The 19981-nt window shown below is 41.0% G+C and overlaps 2 protein-coding genes across 2 annotated transcripts; both read left to right on the top strand.

Moving 5' to 3' along the window:
• The first annotated feature begins 1034 nt into the window (after positions 1 to 1034).
• On the top strand, positions 1035 to 2035 carry LOC121532999 (gamma-crystallin M2-like). The gene is made up of 3 exons (XM_045219993.1): positions 1035 to 1073; positions 1296 to 1538; positions 1679 to 2035. The coding sequence occupies exons 1-3, from the start codon at positions 1044 to 1046 to the stop codon at positions 1976 to 1978; spliced, it is 573 nt and encodes a 190-aa protein (XP_045075928.1). The 5' UTR covers positions 1035 to 1043; the 3' UTR covers positions 1979 to 2035.
• Positions 2036 to 9251: 7216 nt separating this feature from the next.
• LOC121532835 (transcription factor Sp6) lies at positions 9252 to 19776 on the top strand. The gene is made up of 2 exons (XM_041838627.2): positions 9252 to 9479; positions 17060 to 19776. Exon 2 carries the CDS (start codon positions 17220 to 17222, stop codon positions 18135 to 18137), a length of 918 nt encoding a protein of 305 aa, XP_041694561.2. The 5' UTR covers positions 9252 to 9479; positions 17060 to 17219; the 3' UTR covers positions 18138 to 19776.
• The last annotated feature ends 205 nt before the right edge of the window (positions 19777 to 19981 follow it).

The raw sequence follows: 19981 nt of genomic DNA, 5'->3' as shown, positions 1-19981 counted from the left end.
TATAATTTTTGAACATAACTGCTATACATTTGCATAAAAGCTCCTTAGATTTAAAGGCAAAATGTGGATTTGCCACTGCTCTTGAACTGTTTCAGCTACAAACACCAACCCAAAGTTGACATGTGCAGACTGACTCAACTTAGATTGCTTTTCAGAAGATTGTTTATACCACTTGTACTTTTTGAACTATAATAATTTTAAATCTACATAAAAAACTCCATAAACTTCAAAGGCAAATGTTGGATTCACCACTGCTCTTAATCCATTTTAGCTACAAACACCAACCCAACGTGGAAATGTGCAGACTGAATCAACTTTGATTGCTTTAACACAGTTTATTGCTACCATTCATACTTCAAAAACTATAAAGCTTGTTATATCCCAATTCATTTTAAAGGCAGAATGCAGGTTTCAACATTCTAAACTGAAATCACTGCCACAAAGCGTTCAGACATTAGAGACCTTAAAACACATAATATGGCTTATGATGCTATAGTACTCACTCTATCCTACTATACTAGCCCACTATAACCCACTATAATAACTCCAAACCAACAAACCACCCCAAAATATGCAACTATAACTGACCCATAGCCTATGGAAAACCTATTACTACTACCATTACTACTGCTGTTGCTACGACTACCACTACTACTACTATTTCACAACCATAAACACTTCAATACTTTCAAGCACACACATTTACTTCAGGAAATGTCATTTTCTAGTTAATAAAAGTTATCTTTCAAGTAAGATTTGAAAACGTATGTATGAAGAACTTTTTACATTTTAGAGTAATTTGAGAGTAAACTCCCAAAAGGCTTTATGTTACTTTGTAAGAGAAACAACCAATTGAAAAACAGCTTTTCTGGAAATGTGGACGTAACCTCAGTGGCCTCAATAGGCCGCTATAGCATGTTGCTGGGTCAGGGGTTTGAACAATGGAGCTAGCGATTCTTTGGGTTTGGTCAGGTATAAAATAAAGGGTTAAACCAGGTAGGAAGTCAGTTCAGGAGCATCAACCATCAGCACAGTGAGCAAACATGTCCACCACCAACATGAACAGGGGCAGGGTAAGCACTGGGAAGGTTTTGAAAATATAAACCAATATTTTTATAGATTGGTATACAAAAGGGCTCTAGTGCTCTAGCACCACAAACTAGAACTTGAACGTTTGACTTATCCCAATATCCTGGTTACCATTGTGACTGAATAGTAGACTATCCCAAATTTCTCTAAAATGTTTCTTTCATACAATTGTTTAATTCATATAAATGATTCCTTTTTATTTTCAGATCGTCTTCTACGAGGACAGGAACTTCCAGGGTCGTTCATATGATTGCAGCAGTGACTGCAGTGACATGAGCTCCTACCTGAGCAGGTGCCACTCCTGCAGGGTCGAGAGTGGCTGTTGGATGGTGTACAACCGCAACAACTACATGGGAAACCAGTACTTCATGAGGAGGGGCGAGTACCCTGACTACATGAAGCACTCTGGAATGAGTGACAGCATCATGTCCTGCCGCATGATCGCCATGGTAGGGTTGAAAATATTTCAGCTTAAAATAGTCACATCTTGTCATTGAAAGTAAAACATATGTTGATGGTTACAGTCTCATATTAAACAATGTTCTAAATAATTATCTCATCAATGAAACCTGTACTTTTATCCTAACAGCACAGAGGAAACTTCAGGATGAGGATCTACGAGAGAGAGAACTTCGGAGGTCAGATGCACGAGATGATGGACGACTGTGACAACATCATGGATCATTACTACATGTCCAAATGCCAGTCCTGCAACGTGATGGAAGGCCACTGGCTGATGTACGAACAGCCCCACTTCAGAGGCAGGATGATGTACATGAGGCCTGGAGAGTACAGGAACTTCAGCATGGGCATGGGAATGGGAGCCATGGGCGGCATGAGTGGTATGAGGTTCATGAGCATGAGGCGTATCATGGATTCCTGGTACTAAATACCCGTAGCAAGTAAAGCCATTCAATAAAATAATTCACAAACCTATTAAAGCTTTCTGTTTTTATGTGTGACTAAAAATGTACTTACTGATTTCTTGTTCACACACCTGCATCCCTTGTCTTATACACTTACCTACATATTTTTTTGACAGTGAAGCTAAGAATTAAAATTTCCAGCATTTTGGATTTGAGATCAAATGTTTCATATGATGCGACAGTACATAATATCATCTTTTACATTTACATTTACGTCATTTAGCAGACGCTCTTATCCAGAGCGACTTACAAATTGGTGCATTCACCCTATAGCCAGTGGGATAACCACTTCACAATTTATTTATTTTATTATTATTATTATTATTATTATTTTTAGGGGGGGGGGGTAGAAGGATTACTTTATCCTATCCCAGGTTATGGGTTTTATTTGAGGGTATTTTCATACATATCTGTTTTACCATTTAGAAATAAAAACATTTTACAGGTGTGCTCTCTTAATTTGACCTGTTGTGTCACAGCAACAGGATTTGAACATTTAGTCCATTCACGCTGTTCCGCCAATGTAATGTTCCTTGATTGGTGGTTAGGCTATTAGCTGGCCAAAATTAGGCTACATGAAAAGTGCAATAATGTTAATATAACTGTGTGTTAGTGCAGGTATTCAGTTAATTTATGTAAATCCTACAGCGCAGGAACATTCGCAGCAACAACAAAGTGATCAAATTAAATATGACATATGTATGTATCTAGTTGTCACTCATTGTCCTGCAAAACATGCACTAGGCCTTGTATGCAAATTGTTTCAGTGCTAAAACTCTCAATGTTACATCCCAGTTGGTGTTCTTGTAGCTGGACTGTCAGCCTCAGGACACTGACCCTGTCTGTGAGTTGATTTTTTTGACAATGAGACTCCATGGAAGTAGCTTGGCAATGCAAAAGGAAATGATATTAAACCAGCCAAACAGCATTTCTGAAATTGCTGTCAAAATGATGGTTAGGACATTGTTATTACCCTCAGTTACTAATATGTTTGGCACCAGTAAACGGGGTTGTTGAGTCCATTCCAAGTCTACAAGTCTCCTTCACGCTTTTGATCAATAGCTAATGTGTTTCCCTTTGTTGCCTAAGCCTAATAGGGTGTCGTCCACACATACAAAAGGATACTTGTGAAGTACAAACACAAACACCTTTAACCTTTAGGTTTTTGGCTTGTGATTCCAGTTGTCGTTGAGCACTTGGCCATATCAGTGCTCAGCTATGCCCAGCTCTGTCTGGGTGTTTAGTGTCTAGGAAAGAGAATGTCAAAGCACCACGGTGGTGAGAGGTGTTTCTTTGTGGCACTGTGCAGCACACTTGGAATGTACATAGAGGTGGAGGTGGAGGCAGCAGGCTCTTATTCTTTCAGGTAGGCAGCCTGTTATCTGACCGGCTCGACTATTCCCCCCCGTTCTTTCATCTCATGAACCGTGCTGACAACCTCTGCACATCCTGTCTGTGCTAAGACACAAACACTACACTAAAAGCCCTAAAAGTAAACAACCACCTCAGGCACAGACCGCCACACCCAGTTAACCCCGCTCTGACTGACACACACGCATGCACACACGCACATACACACAGTCAGACACACACTTACGCACTCACGCATACCACACACAGACTAAACAAAACAGACACACTTTAAAACAAACAAACACACTGTGGGCGTACACCCCCCCAAGTCACTCTCAAAGCAAACACCGGTTGACCACAGCATATTTACATAAGTTAACATTACATCTTTACAAATGCTATATTTAGTTGCATTATGATGAAAAAAACTGTCTTGTTATCTAAAATGTTACATTTTCTGATTTAGTCCGCGTGAATAAAGTGAAAGGCTATCATTTAATTTTCTTTCATCCACAAAAGGTGGGGGCCCTCCAAAGTTTTGAGCTATGTATCACAAGGCTCTTCCCTTGAAGCTGTCCAAACAAGTTATTTATTTTTGTATAACCTCAGTTATGACCAAATTCTTATTTACAAGGGCGGTCTGGCATGTGGCGATGTAAGCACACTGACACTCCTGCTAATGGGCGTAAGGGCGGCTATTCTCTCATAGACACGCAGGCACTGCGACAATGCGGCCCTATGGCCCAGCCCCAAAGACAGACTACCATCTACCACCTGAACCAAGAGGCCAGCGGCCCGGGAAGATGAGGGGTGTTCTGGCACGGAAACAGCTGGTGGAGAGCGGAGAGGACATTCATCTGGAGGGGAAGACAGGATGGCAGGGATGAGAGGTTGGATAATAAAGCCTGGTATTAAGGGCGAGGGGAAGAGGGCTGTGTGTGTGTGTGTGTGTCTGGTCTGTTCACACTCTTTCTGTACTGTTGTTACAACCTAAGACAAGGTAAACAACTCTGACAGCATTTTCTACTAAGGTTACCTCTGATTCTCACTTTCCTCGCATTCAGGAGAATAGTCATAATCTAGTTGATTTAGAGCTAGAATGTTATGACTCTGCTTTCTGGCATGACTTTTGGAAGTTTTATGATTCTTTCTGATTTACGCAGCTGTCACACACAGGAATATGAGATTCAAAGTCTTTCATCTACAACTGAGATACTTTGGAATGGTGGAATGTGGATAAAATAAAATGGAACTTGCCATACTCCGAGACCAATTAAAGTTCCTGTTTAAAAGGAACTTAAGTGGAGGAGGAGGAGGAGGGGAAGCAGGGCGGCATCAGTCTCTCAGACAGTAATGGCGGCGCCACTGCTGTTTAACAATCAAAGATGGGAGGCGGGGGCTACTGAGGAAGTCTCTCCCCAAAAATACAGGTGTTTGGTACAATCAAAGTAGCAGCTTGCAGAAATGACTGGGTTTGAAGTTGAAAGGGGAGGCAGAGAGCGAGGGAGAGGGGGCTGCTGTGGTGAGTGAGTGTCTAGGTGTGTTTGTATGAAGACGGGAAGAAAAGAAACATGACTCAGTCAGACTCAGAACCCCGGCAGCCGGTACCTCCTCTTATGGGATTTTGAATAGTAAACAAGGATATAGGAAGTCTACTACTGTACACTTAATGTTTACTCTAGTTGACTTTTTTCCCTCTGAGGGGAAATGAGGCTTTACCTGGCCAATCCCTCTGGAGGCTCCAACGGTGATATTAGGCTTTGTCTGAGACACCACTGTAGTTCCCATGGGACTCACGTAAAACATGCTTCATGGTTGGTTAGTAAATGTTAGGCTATTTACAACAGGTCTCTCTTGCGAATTAGATTTGTATCTCTATGAGACAAATCAGTACAAATAAAAGTTAAATAAACTAAAGACATAGACGAAAATAAACTAGTAGACCATAGACATGAACACATCAACTATGAGTACGATTATGAACATAATTGTCTTCTTTTATATATATATTTTTTTTAAATATCTAGAAGCCTCTTAGTGATACTGGATGACGAAGGCAAGTGTGGAACAGAAAACCACAACATATACGTTCCTTGTATTGTTTATCTCTGGATACGTCAATGAAAGCATTTTTAAAACAGCTTTAATCCAAGGAGAATGGCCAACAATGTGAGAAAATGTACTTTGTTCACTATCTGTGATAGATGATTCACTTCATAGGGATTTGTGGGATTTTTCTGCCGCATTCGACCAGAGAGATTCAGCTATACAGAATGTGCCTCAGGACTAGAGAGCTATATAAGCCTCCGAGAGTGTGAATGGATTTATATGAGTTGACACATAGGAAGCGTGGGGCAACATGAGGGAGGAGGTGAGGGTGGATGAGGCCTATAGTGGGTCCTTGGCACCCAGGTTATAGCTGAAGGATTTAAGGTCCAAAATTATGGTGCGTCTCCTGAAATGGAGGCTTAACCATCTCCAACCAACTGCTTGAGGTTCAAATCCAGCTGTGAACAGTGTAAAGGCCTACAAGCAGCTCTATGACTGGAAGAGGGTGGACCGAATTTGAGGTAAACCACCTTTGACATCTGAACATACTACAGTTTCTGTACAAGTCCTATCAAATAGTCTTTGACGTCAGTTTGAGGGGTTGAAGGTGAAATCCACGAACATACACAAACAATTTATAAACACACACAACCTTATGAAAGACACACTTAAAAGAATGCAACCACGGACAGAAAATGGTCCAACATGCCATCTAAACAGATTAAAAACATTAAGAGAATTTGTAAGCCCCTTGTAATTGATCTTAAATGCACTGTAATTAAATGTTATTAAACAGTCTCTTTTGGAGTTGGAAGAATTTGATTCACAAAGAAATATGCCTGACTATTGAAAGACATTGGTAAACATCATTTAGGCATTGTGTGTGGTCCCCAATTCAGCAACTTGATCCCTCTCTGTGTACATGTGTATCCAGATTAATTTCACTAGTGAGAACGCACACAAGCTCAATCCCCTACTGAAAATAATTATTTCTGTGTGGACTTTTCAATACAGGGTGGGAAAGCTAGTAAGTATGGAAGAAAAGTATACATCCCTGATCAAGGAAGCACTTTTATAGCACAGTGCATGTAGGCTACAGTTTTCTGTTGCAATACACAGTCAGTCTGTTTTATTGAAACACGCTACACACATACAGTGCGTTCAGAAAGTATTCACACCCTTTGACTCTCTCCACATTGTTGTGTTACAGCCTGAATTTAAAATGGATTAAATTGAGATTTTGTGTCTCACTCTGTGTGCAATAATAGTGTTTAACATGATTTTTGAATGACTACCTCAGCTCTGTACCCCACACATACAATTATCTGTAAGGTCCCTCAGTCGAGCAGTGAATTTCAAACACAGATTCAACCACAAAGACCAGGGAGGTTTTCCATTGCCTCACAAAGAAGGGCACCTATTGGTAGATGGGTAAAAAAAAAAAGCAGACATTGAATATCCCTTTGAGCATGGTGAATTTATTCATTACACTTTGGATGGTGTATTAATACACCCACTCACTACAAAGATACAGGTGACCTTCCTAACTCAGTTTGCCGGTGAGGAAGGAAAACGCTCAGGGATTTCACCATGAGGCCTATGGTGACTTTAAACAATTAGAGAGTTTAATGACTGTGATAGGAGAAAATTGAGGATGGATCAACAACATTATAGTTACTCCACAATACTAACCTACAGTAATTGACTGAGTGAAAAGAAGGAAGCCTGTACAGAATACAAATATTCCAAAACATGCATCCTGTTTGCAACAAGGCACTAAAGTAATACTGCAAGAAATTCACTTTTTGTCCTGAATACAAAGTGTTATGTTTGGGGCAAATCCAATACAACACATTACTGAGTACCACTCTCCATATTTTCAAGTGGGTATGCTTGTAATCATTAAGGACTGGGGTGTTTTTCGGGATAACAAAGAAACAGAATGGAGCTAAGCACAGGCAAGAGGAAAACCTGGTTCAGTCTGCTTTCCACCAGACGCTGGGAGATGAATTCACCTTTCAGCAGGACAATAACCTAAAACACAAGCCAAATCTACACTGGAGTTGCTAACCAAGAAGGCAGTGAATGTTCCTGAGTGGTCGAGTTACAGTTTTGACTTCAATCTGCTTGAAAATCTATGGCAAGACTTGAAAATGGTTGTCTAGCAATGATCAACAACCAAATTGACAGAGCTTGAATAATTGTTTTATTACAATACAGGTGTGCAAAGCTCTTAGAGACTTACCCAGAAAGACTCACAGCTGTAATTGCTGCCAAAAGTGTTTAACATGTATTGACTCAGGGGTGTGAAAACTTATGTAACTGTGATATTTCTGTATTTCATTTTCAATAAATTAGCAAACATTTCTAAAAACATGTTTTCACTTTGTCATTATGGGGTATTGTGTAGATGAGTGTGAAAAAAACATTAACTTGATCAATTTTGAATTCAGGCTGTAACACAACAAAATGTGGAATAAGTTAAGGGGTATGAATACTTTCTGAAGGCACTGTATTACTCATGGTTATGATCAGGATTTAGAGGGCTCTATTTTATTTTTTACAGAAAACGTGAATCAGAGTCAATATTTCATAATATGATGCAAAACAAAATACATCTGTATCCTATTATGTTGCAGTCCAAACCATAGACACACTGTACATGCATCATTGGTACAAACTCAGCGTTTTAAAAACTGCTGCTTCAGAGATCGAGAAGAAGACGGCAGTAAGTAAGTAAACCACTTCCCGCCGGTCTGTCTGTGGTCTCTGTTTGTCAGTTGATTTGAAGTCACTCCACCAACATGCTGTGACAGGAAAGGAATTAACTGAGAGGGAAAAAATAAAACCTTTAGAAGAAGAGGCTGATAAAACTGTGAAGAGCGGTGATGTTATGTTTAGGGAGAGATGTAACAATGTGATTGTATTCAATATAATCAGTATTTTCATTGCTATGACAGACAACAGTTAACAAGTGTTTCCTCTCATTTGGCAAAAGTAAGAGGACCAGTGTATTGGTGCCCCACTGAGCTTTGATAAGGCACCTACACTGCCTGTAACATGCAGTAGATGAAAATATATGATACACTGTTTTGTAAATTGTGGTCTCTTGACAATTGAGAATTGAACTGATACTGAAGGTTAGACTAAACAGGTTACAGTAGATTATGTACACATAACAATGAAGAGCTATCTGTGCTATAGAGACCTGTTGCCAGTAGTTTACATAGGATGACATAGGAGCCTACATGGTGACCAGTTCAGTGACAATAATGACTATTGCAATGGTACCAGATGCCACTGTGTCACCATGGGGTCAATAAGGTGGGTGACATGTATAGGTGAACTCAGCTTCAAAACCAGGATTTGTGATGTTTTTTAATGATTCCCAGTTTATTCAGTTATAATTGATTTATTATTTTTAACAAGCAATCTAATAAGCAAGTAGGCTTGTAAGTGACCAGTTCTAGTAATGCATCAGTCCATTGCGACATAATTCATTATAGTATTTTTTTATTTGACAGGTCAAATGCTTTGAATAAAGTGTTTCTGAGAGTAAGTCGCAGTGGGCAAACTTTAAAGCCATTTGAAATACAAGTATTATACACTGAGACAATCCCAAAATTATGTAACAAGAATGTTCAAAGAGTTGTCAACTTTCTCATGCGTCTGAACGTTGTAATGTAAGTGAGCCATGCACATGTACACTTCCTTACCTACAGCCGCGCGAGCGTATCTTCAAAGGTAAAACACACACCGAAAGAGGGCGGAGCCTGCGAAAGAAAAGATACATAGCCTATTATAAACTTTGCCACCATTGAGTGTATGCTTACCTGTACGTGGAAGCGTTGTCTTGTCTCCCCTGTACCGCTCGAGATGGAGGGAAACTTTATGATATACGAGGATATCTATTTCTTTATTCAAGTTTTTTTTTACCAAAGGCTTTTACTTAACTTCTGCCAAGGTTATTTATTTAATTTCATACAAGTGAATATAATAGGCTACAAAAAGCTATTCCTACATCGCGTCGGAAGAGAACTACGGGCACCATTGGATAAACAGGTAGCTATATATGTTTCAATAAAAACGTTTTTGTTTCATAAGCATCGCCTTGTTTACTAACGAGGTAACCGTTACATTGTATTTCTTGTGGAGTGGAACAATATCGAAGTGACGGGTACATCCTATTGATAGTTGCATGAACAATGAAACAGAGGACAGTAACTGGAATAACTTGAACCACTTGAAATAAAGAAAAATGGGAAATATTAAAGTATTTGTTTTTAAGAAAAAGTCAGTATTTATTGTCTTCGATTTGTATTTTAATTTAGATTTGGAAAGACATATTTCAATTCATAATTTGTAATGAAAGTCATACAAATGTAAGTCATGAAAATATATATATTTTATTGAAGGCCTAATTCAAATTCATTCCCCACTCATGGAAAGGATTGGGGTTGATACCATATTTGAAAATAGTAAAATTTGGATCAAAATAAAGTAGAATAAAGTAGACATTTGAATAAATCTCCTTTTCAGTTTGAGTTAATATTTAGGGGAATGTTTCCTGGTCACAGATGAAACATAAAGCAGGAGGTAAAGAGGCCCTAAAAGTTTGTTGTCTAACTGTCTAGATCCTGGTTCAATCGCTCTGTCTCACCACCCCAAAGACCTCGATTTAGAAATTGGTCACTCTCCACGGTAGGGGAGGGAATGTTCGACAGTGTTAGTCAGTTAGCATGACGCTTTATCCCAGAGCGAGCTTACAGGGGGCCAGTTAAAAAGTTAAGTGATTCGCTCTGAAGTCGCTCGACAGAGCTTCTCGCCTAATCGACTCAAATGTAGATGTAATGTAAACAGCGAACTCTCGGTTTTACTGTGCACAACGCTCTTAACCACTAAGCTACCTGCCGCCCCGGGTTATTCATTATGATTGAGGTAAACATTTAGAACCAGTGATCTGTATGCCTTCCAATGTTGAAAAATACACTGAGGATGATGGTGAACCATCATCACCATCAAAACCAACAATCAAAACCAACAAAAAAGCATTTTAGGTACCTTTTTTAGTAATAATTATTTTTTACAATGAATGGTATTCCAGTCATTAGAATATGTTATAGTGCATCGTTTACCAATTCCTATAGGGGAGTAGGCTATCTTGCACTCTCTCATACAACATATTCCAATGCTGTAGTAGACTACAAAACTACAATATGAATGTTATGGTGACTGAAATGCATAAAGAGGTGACTTTTAGTTGACAAAAATAAAACAACATTACATCATGCCTCATATAGACCTGCGTAGGCCTATGAGTGCAAGCTGATTCTCTTCAACCCAGATTGATCCAAGACATTCAGGACTTTGGTAATTAATTTGTAATCAACAGGGGCAGGGAACAACCCATTCAGTGAAAGGGAATGATATAATCCTAGGCTACATGATGATTTTAAGTACACAAATGATAATCAAAAACAAGAAACAAGAAATCACGAATGTCAGAATGAATCCAGTTGACAACCCAAATAACACTGTATCAGAAGTCCAAATGCAATCTATGTGTATATACACCAAAAACGATATGTACAGCAGTAGATATATTACAGTGAGCTACGTCGAGAATCCAGTATATGAATGCAATGTACAGCAGTAGATACAGGGCTTTCAGAATGTATTCACACCCCTTGACTTTTTCCACATTTTGCTGTGTTAAAGCATGACTTTAAAATTGATTAAATTGAGATTTTTGTCACTGGCCTACACACAATACCCCATAATGTCAAAGTGTATTTATGTTTTTAGAAATTTTTACAAATTAATCAAAAATGAAAAGCTGCAATGTCTTGAGTCAATAAGTATTCAACCCCTTTGTTATGGCAAGCCTAAATAAGTTCAGGGTAAAAATGTGCTTAACAAGTCACATAATAAGTTCCATGGACTCACTCTGTGTGCAATAATGATTTTGAATGGCTACCTTGTCTTTGTACCCCACACACAATTATCTTTAAGGTCCCTCAGTCGAGCAGTGAATTCCAAACACAGATTCAACCACAAAGACCAGGGAGGTTTTCCAATGCCTCGCAAAGAAGGGCACCTATTGGTAGATGGGTAAAAATAAAAAATGCAGACATTGAATATCTCTTTGAGCATGGTGAAGTTATTAATTACACTTTGGATGGTGTATCAATACACCCAGTCACTACAAAGATACAGGCATCCTTCCTAACTCAGTCTTGCTAGAGAGGAAGGAAACCGCTCAGGGATTTCACCATGAGTCCAATGGTGACTTTAAAACAGTTACAGAGTTTAATGGCTGTGATAGGAAAACATGTAGGATGGATCAACAACATTGTAGTTACTCCACAATACTAAACTAAATACTAACCATGCATCCTGTTTGCAAAAAGGCACTAAAGTAAAACTGCAAGAAATGTGGCAAAGAAATTAACTTTATGTCCATAAAATGTTATGTTTGGGACAAATCCAACGCAACACATCACTGAGTACCACTCTTCATATTTTCAAGCAAGGTGGTGGCTGCATCATTTTATGGGTATGCTTGTCATCGGCAAGGACTAGGGACGTTTTTAGGATAAAAAGTAATGGAAAAGAGCTAAGCACAGGCAAAATCATTGAGGAAAACCTGGTTTAGGCACTGAGAGACAAATTCACCTTTCAGCAAGACAATAACCTAAAACAAATGGCCAAATATACACTGGAGTTGCTTACCAAGACAACATTGAATGTTCCTGAGTGGCTTAATTACAGTTTTGACTTAAATCGGCTTGAAAATCTATGGCAATACTTGAAAATGTCTGTCTAGCAAAGATCAACAACCAACTTGAAAGATCTTGAAGAATTTGAAAAAGAATAATGTGAAATTACTGTACAATCCAGGTGTGCAAAGCTCTTAGAGACTTATCCAGAAAGACTCCCAACTGGAATCACTGCCAAAGGTGATTATAACATGTATTGACTCAGGGGTGTGAATACTTATGTAAATGAGATATTTCTGTATTTCATTTTCAATACATTTATAAAAGATTTCTAAAAACATGTTTTCACTTTGTCATTATGGAGATTATGTGTAGATGGGTGAGAAAAAAATATATTTAATCCATTTTGAATTCAGGCTGTAACACAACAAAATGTGGAATAAGTCAAGGGGTATGAATGCTTTCTGAAGGCACTGTATATTACAATGAGCTATGTGAAGAATACAGTATATGAATACACAGTGTGATCAAAAGCATAAAAGAAACGGTCCAGTGTTTAATGTCTCTATAGACAGGACAGCAGCGTTGGCTGTATGGGCGTATGCATGTGTGTGAATCTATTTGTGAGTACAGGAGTCTGCGTGTGTATGAGGTGTGTGTGTGTGTTTAGTGTGAGTGAGTCTATCTTTGTCTCTTACTACAGAAGATTGCGCGATGACTGTTGAACAGTCTGATGGCCTGGAGATAGAAGCTGTTTTTCAGTCTTTCGGTCCCAGCTTTGATGCACCTGTACTGTCTCTGTCTGCTAGATGGTAGCAGAGTGAACAGACCGTGACTCGGGTGCCCCGGTGATGTGTTGTGCTGACCGCACCACCCTCTAGAGAGCGATTCGGTTGAGGGTGGTGCATTAACCGTACTAAGCGGTGATGCAGCCGACAGAATGCTCTCAATGGTGCATCTGTAAAAGTTTGTGAGGATCTTAGGGGCCATGGCAATTTTTTTCAGCCGTCTGAGGTTGTAGAGACGCTGTTGCGCCTTCTTCACCACGGTGTCGGTGTGGTGGGACCATTTCAGGTCCTCAGTGATGTGCACGCCAAGGATCTTGAAGCTTTTGACCCTCTCCACTGCGGCCCCGTCTCCTGTAGTCCACGATCAACTCCTTTGTTTTTTTTTACATTGAGGGAGAGGCTATTTTCATGGCACCACTCCGCCAGGTTCTAAACTCCTCCCTGTAGACTGTCTAGGCAGGTTTCCATTGACCCAGGTTTACTCGACAAAAGCAATGTTGAATAAATCATTGCGACACGTGTAATGAAAACAGCAGTAATAAGATAATTTTTCTAAAGATCGACATTTTTATCCATTCCACAGGGTGGATATTTATTTAGTCTAACTTTCTTTATTGTGACAAATGATGATAGTGACGGTGTTTTTCAAATAAATGATGATTGACAAAAATATATATATTTTCATCACTTAATTATAAAGCTCTTCAACCACTTAATTTTATTCGAACCCTCAGCACCCCTTTGATAAATTGAAATTTAATTAAAATATATATATATATATATATATATAAATCACAAAATTATATTACTCCTGTATGAGCGAACGAAAAAAATACTCCTCAGCACAAGTTAATGGAAAATAGCTACTGGTTGGTTTGAGTAGACTACTGATCAATCAATGTATGATAGGCCAACACAATAATCGCTTTACTAGGCCTACTTGTGTAAGCTCAACCTTGGAGATCAATTTAGGGCTTATTGTTAAACAGCTAAAAACTTACCTCAAACATAGGTGATTAAGAAGGAAACCCTCATTTGTTATGAAGTGTATGGGACTTGTAAAAGGAATTTGGTGGCCAACCCTACCAGAGCACTTGACTTTCTAAATGACATTTAAATGTCAAAGTTGACAGGCAAAATGCCTCAGAGGACCCTAAGCCTCACGGTTGTCACAGTGGCTAGTGAGTTTTCCCATTCAATAACCATAGAAATGTAAAGGTGTATTAGAATTTTATTGCGTAGTCTAATACAATGAGACAGGAGGTATCATATCACTTCTACACTGTCAACACATGGATTGTGCTCCTCTGTGTAGACCTGTCTCTATATGAGTCATGATGATTTATTGACACACTAGTTGAGACACTTCCTCTACTCCATCTTCATATTTTGATTGAGTATTTTAATTGGAATTTCATGTCTGTGCGAGAGTGTTTGCAAATATGCTAAAATGTTGACACATAATGCATAACATTTACAACATTTGACGTAAAACCACATGAACATACGACAAATCAAGGTTGTTGAATGACTGTCACTATCCTACAGGGACACCAAGGTAGAAGGGAATATATTTCCGTATGTGTATGAGATTGCTTGTTGTCACTTTCACTATCAATCCTCATCTGTACTGTAATTACATTTCTCCATCTTAGTCTTCAATAACGTCTTGGAACCTATGACGTTATATCACATATTAGACTAAACTACAATATTTTCTCAACTCAAACACCATTCAAACACAAACACAGATATTTAGAAGTAGGAGTACAGATACTTCATACTGTACTGACAATTATAAATGTCTGTGTTTGATAGAAATACATGTTGGATGGTAAAACAAAAGGTATGGAGAATCCACAAGCTCCGGTCCAGTATCAGTTTTTATTAATGGGTGTGACAGTAAACATTGGGAAACTCATTCTGCTATTACATTGTATTTGTACTTTTCCCTTTACTGGCTGAATCGGAACGATAACCAACATGGAATATCCCCAAAGTCAGTTTGTCATCTACCGTGATGTGTTCTTCCCCTGGAGCATCTTCTCCTCTCTGGCAGACTAGTAAACCAGGGGGGCTTTGCTGGGTCTTGGTAGGGCAGAGCGTCCTCTGTCTCTGGCAGACTAGTAAACCGGAGACTGTGTTAGGTCTTGGTCGGGCAGGTTTTACGACGCGGCCCTGTCGTCGTCCTGCACCTTCCTCCTTTCCCGACTCCCCTCCCCCAGGGGCCCCATGCCAGCTGTTACCCTCAGGATACTCTCGAGTGTTCCAGCCAGCCACTTTTGTGAATGGAGGAGGATCGGCCACTCTTATTTGTTTACAGGGTTATTATATCAGAGAGCGAACGAGAGGAGGGGGAAGAGAGAGAGAAAGAGGGGGACGCTTCACGCCACGGTGCATCTGACTCGCATTCCCCCAAAATTACAGAGCAGCGGTGAAGCTCTGGCTCCGGGGCGATGTGAAATAAATCAGCTTGACCTTTAACACCAGACCTCTAATTCTGGAATTCCAAACTAATCGCTTTACGATTTAATTCCAACTCAAGAGCATCTCCTCTCTAGTGTCTGAAGAGGGCCATGGAAAGACCAGTTCAAAGCATTGCTCGTAATCCTGTTGGTCTTCAAGGCCTTGTTTGTTGTCTCAGCAAATTGAAAATCAATTGAAGGGATCAGCGCTTGAGTTGGGCCCGTGCTCATTGATAGGGAGTACCCGCACACCAAATGTTCTATTGATTGAGTACCAGTATCTCAACATTTGTACTGATACCTTTTTCATTCCATTTCAAGCACTGGAAGGGATAAGAGTGAATCTGAACCTCACAAGTTGTAGGCTATCTTTGCAAAGTTTCTGTATGTTTTGGAAATAGCTTGCTCAGCCTGGCTTTAATGGCTTTGTGGACAAGGGACTTGTCTTCCATTGAACCTTGACCCTTCTATTGAAGCTTGATTGTCTGGGTGGCCAATGCGTATTGTCTCCCTCTCCCAGATATGGTATCACGACCTAGGATCTTCAGACGAACAAGATAGTAACCTCTTCAGACCCAGACTGCTTTACTGTTTCCTGCAGTAAATATAATGCCATTTGGGGGGTGGACGGCAATTTATAATTTGGGGCCAGAACATTTTTTGAATCATTTTCGTGTTTTGAACCAAGTAAGCATCTCCTGTAGATTGGGTTACAGCTTTTTGACAAAAAATGTAATTTTAACAGGTGCATTCCATCACCTCTCAAAAATTCCAAGGCAACCTCATTTGTGGGGTGTGTATTATAGCATTGCTATGGTCCATTGGAGTTTACGCACTGCAGTGCAATGGGGACAAGATGCTGACTGTCTTAGAGCACGCTGCCATAATTATATGGATAAAGTCATTGTTCTTGTGTTATTGTTGGACTTGTATTCGCAGGCTCCTGAAAGCCGTCAGTCAGCAACTGTTGATGCTTCCTGCCGCCAGTGTGTAGGAGGCGGGGCGTTTTTTATTGCAACGTCTCTTTTTTTGTTAGTTGCCTTGAAGGGATGTTGTTGTAAATCATGTGTGATTCATAAAAAAACAGGTTCTTCTGTCTGCTAGGCTTCATCTCCGAAAACCTCAGAGACGTACAGCTCTTGGCCCGCAGCCATTACCTCCCTGGATCTTCTTCCTTTTATCACTATCTCTGCACGGGGCTGTTCCTGTCAACACTCCTCTCTCTCTTTCTCGCTCTTCTCCTCCTTCCTCCGCCACCTTTCGTGTTTATCTCCACTCCGCCTCTGCCTCTTCATAGGGCTGCTGAAGTTGTTTTCTTTAGCTCTCTCTTTGACTGTCCTCCGCCATGGGAAGTACCTGGCATCAGATGCATTTGGCAGGTTTCTGTCCGGACACGTTTCCCATCGTCTCCTTCCCCCCCATCCTGTCTGCTCTCTCCTCGGCCACGCAGCGTGAGAACTGGGGTGGGGTGGTCTTGGAGACGGAGGCGTGTCTGTTGGGTTTGGGGGTTTACATGTGGTTGGGGGATTTGAGATCAAGTGTTTGCATGTTTTGTGTTTGTTACATTGTAGCCTGACAGTATTTCAATTCATTTGGCTAGACGCAGTAGTGATCTTACAAGAATTTACTACACCATTTTACAATTTGACATTAAGGTTTTTTGCCAACAGGTCTGTAATCGTGAATAGGACCCTCAAGCTCTCCATCCAGCCATGTGGTAGTCTACACATCTTTACCCAGTTATCAGTCAGCCCACCAGATCCCGGACCCACACGGCAATCGCTCACTCCTCACCAGACTCAGCCTTCAACACAGACAGCAGCTGGTCTCATGGCCCACCCCTATGAACCCTGGTTACGGACAGCACCCCCTAGTGGCAGCTCAGACGAGATGAACGTTCCCTCGTGGTGGGACCTCCACACCGGGCCAGGGAGCTGGATGGACCTGCAGGCGGGCCAGGGTGTGGGCTTACAGGCAGTTGGTCAGAGCTCCATGGGGCTGCAGTCCTCCCTGGGGCCTTATGGCTCTGAGCCCCAGCTGTGTACTCCTGCCCAGCTAGCCCAGCTGGCCCCAGCCTCACACTCAGCTCACGCTCACCTCTTCCCCCAGGATAGCTTCAAGATGGAGCCGCTGGGAGGACCTGAGCTCCTGCAGCCGGAGTCGTACTCCCTGGAGGAGCCACAGGAGGGTGCCGCCTCGGTCCGGCCCAAGCCCCAGCGCCGCTCTGCCTCCAGGGGCTCGGGCCAGTCTGTGTGCCGGTGCCCCAACTGCGTCCACGCCGAGCAGATGGGCCAGAGCACTGACGATGACCGGAGGAAACACATGCACAACTGCCACATCCCGGGCTGCGGCAAGGCCTACGCCAAGACCTCCCACCTGAAGGCCCACCTACGCTGGCACAGTGGGGACCGACCCTTCGTCTGCAATTGGCTCTTCTGCGGCAAGCGCTTCACACGCTCCGACGAACTTCAGCGACACCTGCAGACGCACACCGGCGCCAAGAAGTTCAGCTGCACCATGTGCCCCCGCGTATTCATGCGCAACGACCACCTGGCCAAGCACATGCGCACGCACGAGTCTCCCTCCGGGCCAGGGGAGGAGAGGATGTATGGAGAGGGGGGCAGGATGGAGAAGAGCTTTGACACGCCTTCTCCTCAGTCCTCCCATGCCACTGCTTCTGACACAGAGGCACCCCTTAAGCAGCCGAAATGTGAGAAAGAACCCTCTGGGACAGGACAGTCCAGCTAACTGCATCCCGTCCACGTCTGGAATGCTATACAGATAATGTACAGTCAGTAGGCTACTATTGACCCTTTCTATCAGACAGAGAATCCATAGTTTATAATATCTGTAGTCCAGTGGAGGTAGAATCATAGGGGGTTTTATATTATAAATTGATAGTTTATTTCTACCAGATGCATTGAACAACATAAGGCAACAAAGGCCCCTCTGATTTTCAGAATTCATCATATCACATATAACAGCACCATACAGCATAGACAGACATAAAACCAAAGAGCCCAACGCTATTACCCATACGTTGCATCACCAATAGAGGACAAGCTGTCAAGTGCCTTGCTGGAAGGATATCCATCTAAGGAATCAAGGAAAATGATTTTTCAGATGTTCTCTTCCATTTAAGGATAGCTTTGGTGGCAACCAAGCCAGAGCCAAAGCTTGCTAGCTGCTAGGACTTCCATTGCTGCTACTACTATTATACCATCCATCCTCAGAGACTTTGGGAACGAGTTAAACTGAAGATGGTGTTTGATGTGTTTACAATAAAACTACCAGCTACTTGGAGAGATATTTATTTCCAGGAAGTCATCAATCTCTCCAGCCTCCACTGCACAAATCTAACTGAATTTAAGGCAATGGAAGTAGTGGGTTAGAATATGTTGGTATGTTGTGTTGGCTTCATTTTCCCACCCTTTAACCCACCCCCTTGACTTGCTGTGTATAATATACTGTATGTGAGTGTATGAACATGTCACTGGAAAATTACACACTGTATTTTTGTTTTTGACCATGCACAATGTTGGCATCAACCTTTTGCCAAAGAGCACCACACTAGGCACCGCAAAAATTCAGTTTGGTGCGGTATGTGGGCGGTGCAAATACAAATGAGTGCATTTGCTCTGCAGATGGCTAATGAATTAAAAGTATGGCACTTGAAGTGCAGAGATGTCCTACTAGAGCACATTATGGCATGGTACTCATACATGTGCATATTTTTTCTGTTTAATGTACAGTAAGAAGACATGAATTGTGTTATCAATGTATTTCACTTAAATGCACCATATATATCATCATGTTTAAATACCCTTCAACTGTGACTAAAAGCATTGTTGCTCATCTTTTGACACTCCTTATCTCGGCTATGCAGGTGTGAATGCTACATGATGACAGCATATCTCATTCACAGGAAATGTGGAATTCCATGGTCTTGTCCCTGGTAGTTTATGATCCACATGATACACAGTTCACACTTCACAAAACCTACTGTAGTAACAGGTTGATAAGGATTTCCTCGGACAAAAGACAGGCTGGATACATCGCTACTCATGAAATATACGCTAGACTGAAATGTGTGCTGAACTGAAACCCCTCATTGAGAGGAACTTCCACAGGAAGTCACACCAACAACTTCCAGGATAAGCAACAATTCCTCCTCCAAAGTTGTTCAAGCATATAGCCGAAAACAGATAGAGTGCACTTGTTTAGAAGCAATTTTGATATTAGTAGTCATAAATAATATTTGATATATTGATAGAAGATGCACTTCGATAAAGTTTTAGGAATCCAGTAAAGACATTTCTAAATCAAATCAAATCAAATTGTATTGGCCACATGCGCCGAATACAACAGGTGCAGACATTACAGTGAAATGCTTACTTACAGCCCTTAACCAACAGTGCATTTATTTTTAATAAAAAAGTAAAATAAAACAACAACAAAAAAGTGTTGAGAAAAAAAAAGAGCAGAAGTCAAATAAAATAACAGTAGGGAGGCTTTATATACAGGGGGGTACCGGTGCAGAGTCAATGTGCGGGGGCACCGGCTAGTTGAGGTAGTTGAAGTAATATGTACAT

Source organism: Coregonus clupeaformis, unplaced genomic scaffold, assembly GCF_020615455.1.
Source record: "Coregonus clupeaformis isolate EN_2021a unplaced genomic scaffold, ASM2061545v1 scaf2994, whole genome shotgun sequence".
Lineage (NCBI taxonomy): Eukaryota > Metazoa > Chordata > Actinopteri > Salmoniformes > Salmonidae > Coregonus > Coregonus clupeaformis.
The sequence above is the reverse complement of the archived record's forward strand: the minus strand, read 5'-3'. Positions and strand labels throughout refer to the sequence as shown.

Excerpts from the sequence above, each read along its gene's own strand:
- LOC121532999 (XM_045219993.1), top strand. The coding sequence starts at position 1,044 with ATGTCCACCACCAACATGAACAGGGGCAGG. Across the intron at positions 1,074-1,295 it reads CCAACATGAACAGGGGCAGG|ATCGTCTTCTACGAGGACAG; the intron begins GTAAGCACTGGG and ends TTTTATTTTCAG. Across the intron at positions 1,539-1,678 it reads CCTGCCGCATGATCGCCATG|CACAGAGGAAACTTCAGGAT; the intron begins GTAGGGTTGAAA and ends TTATCCTAACAG.
- LOC121532835 (XM_041838627.2), top strand. The coding sequence starts at position 17,220 with ATGGCCCACCCCTATGAACCCTGGTTACGGACAGCACCCCCTAGTGGC.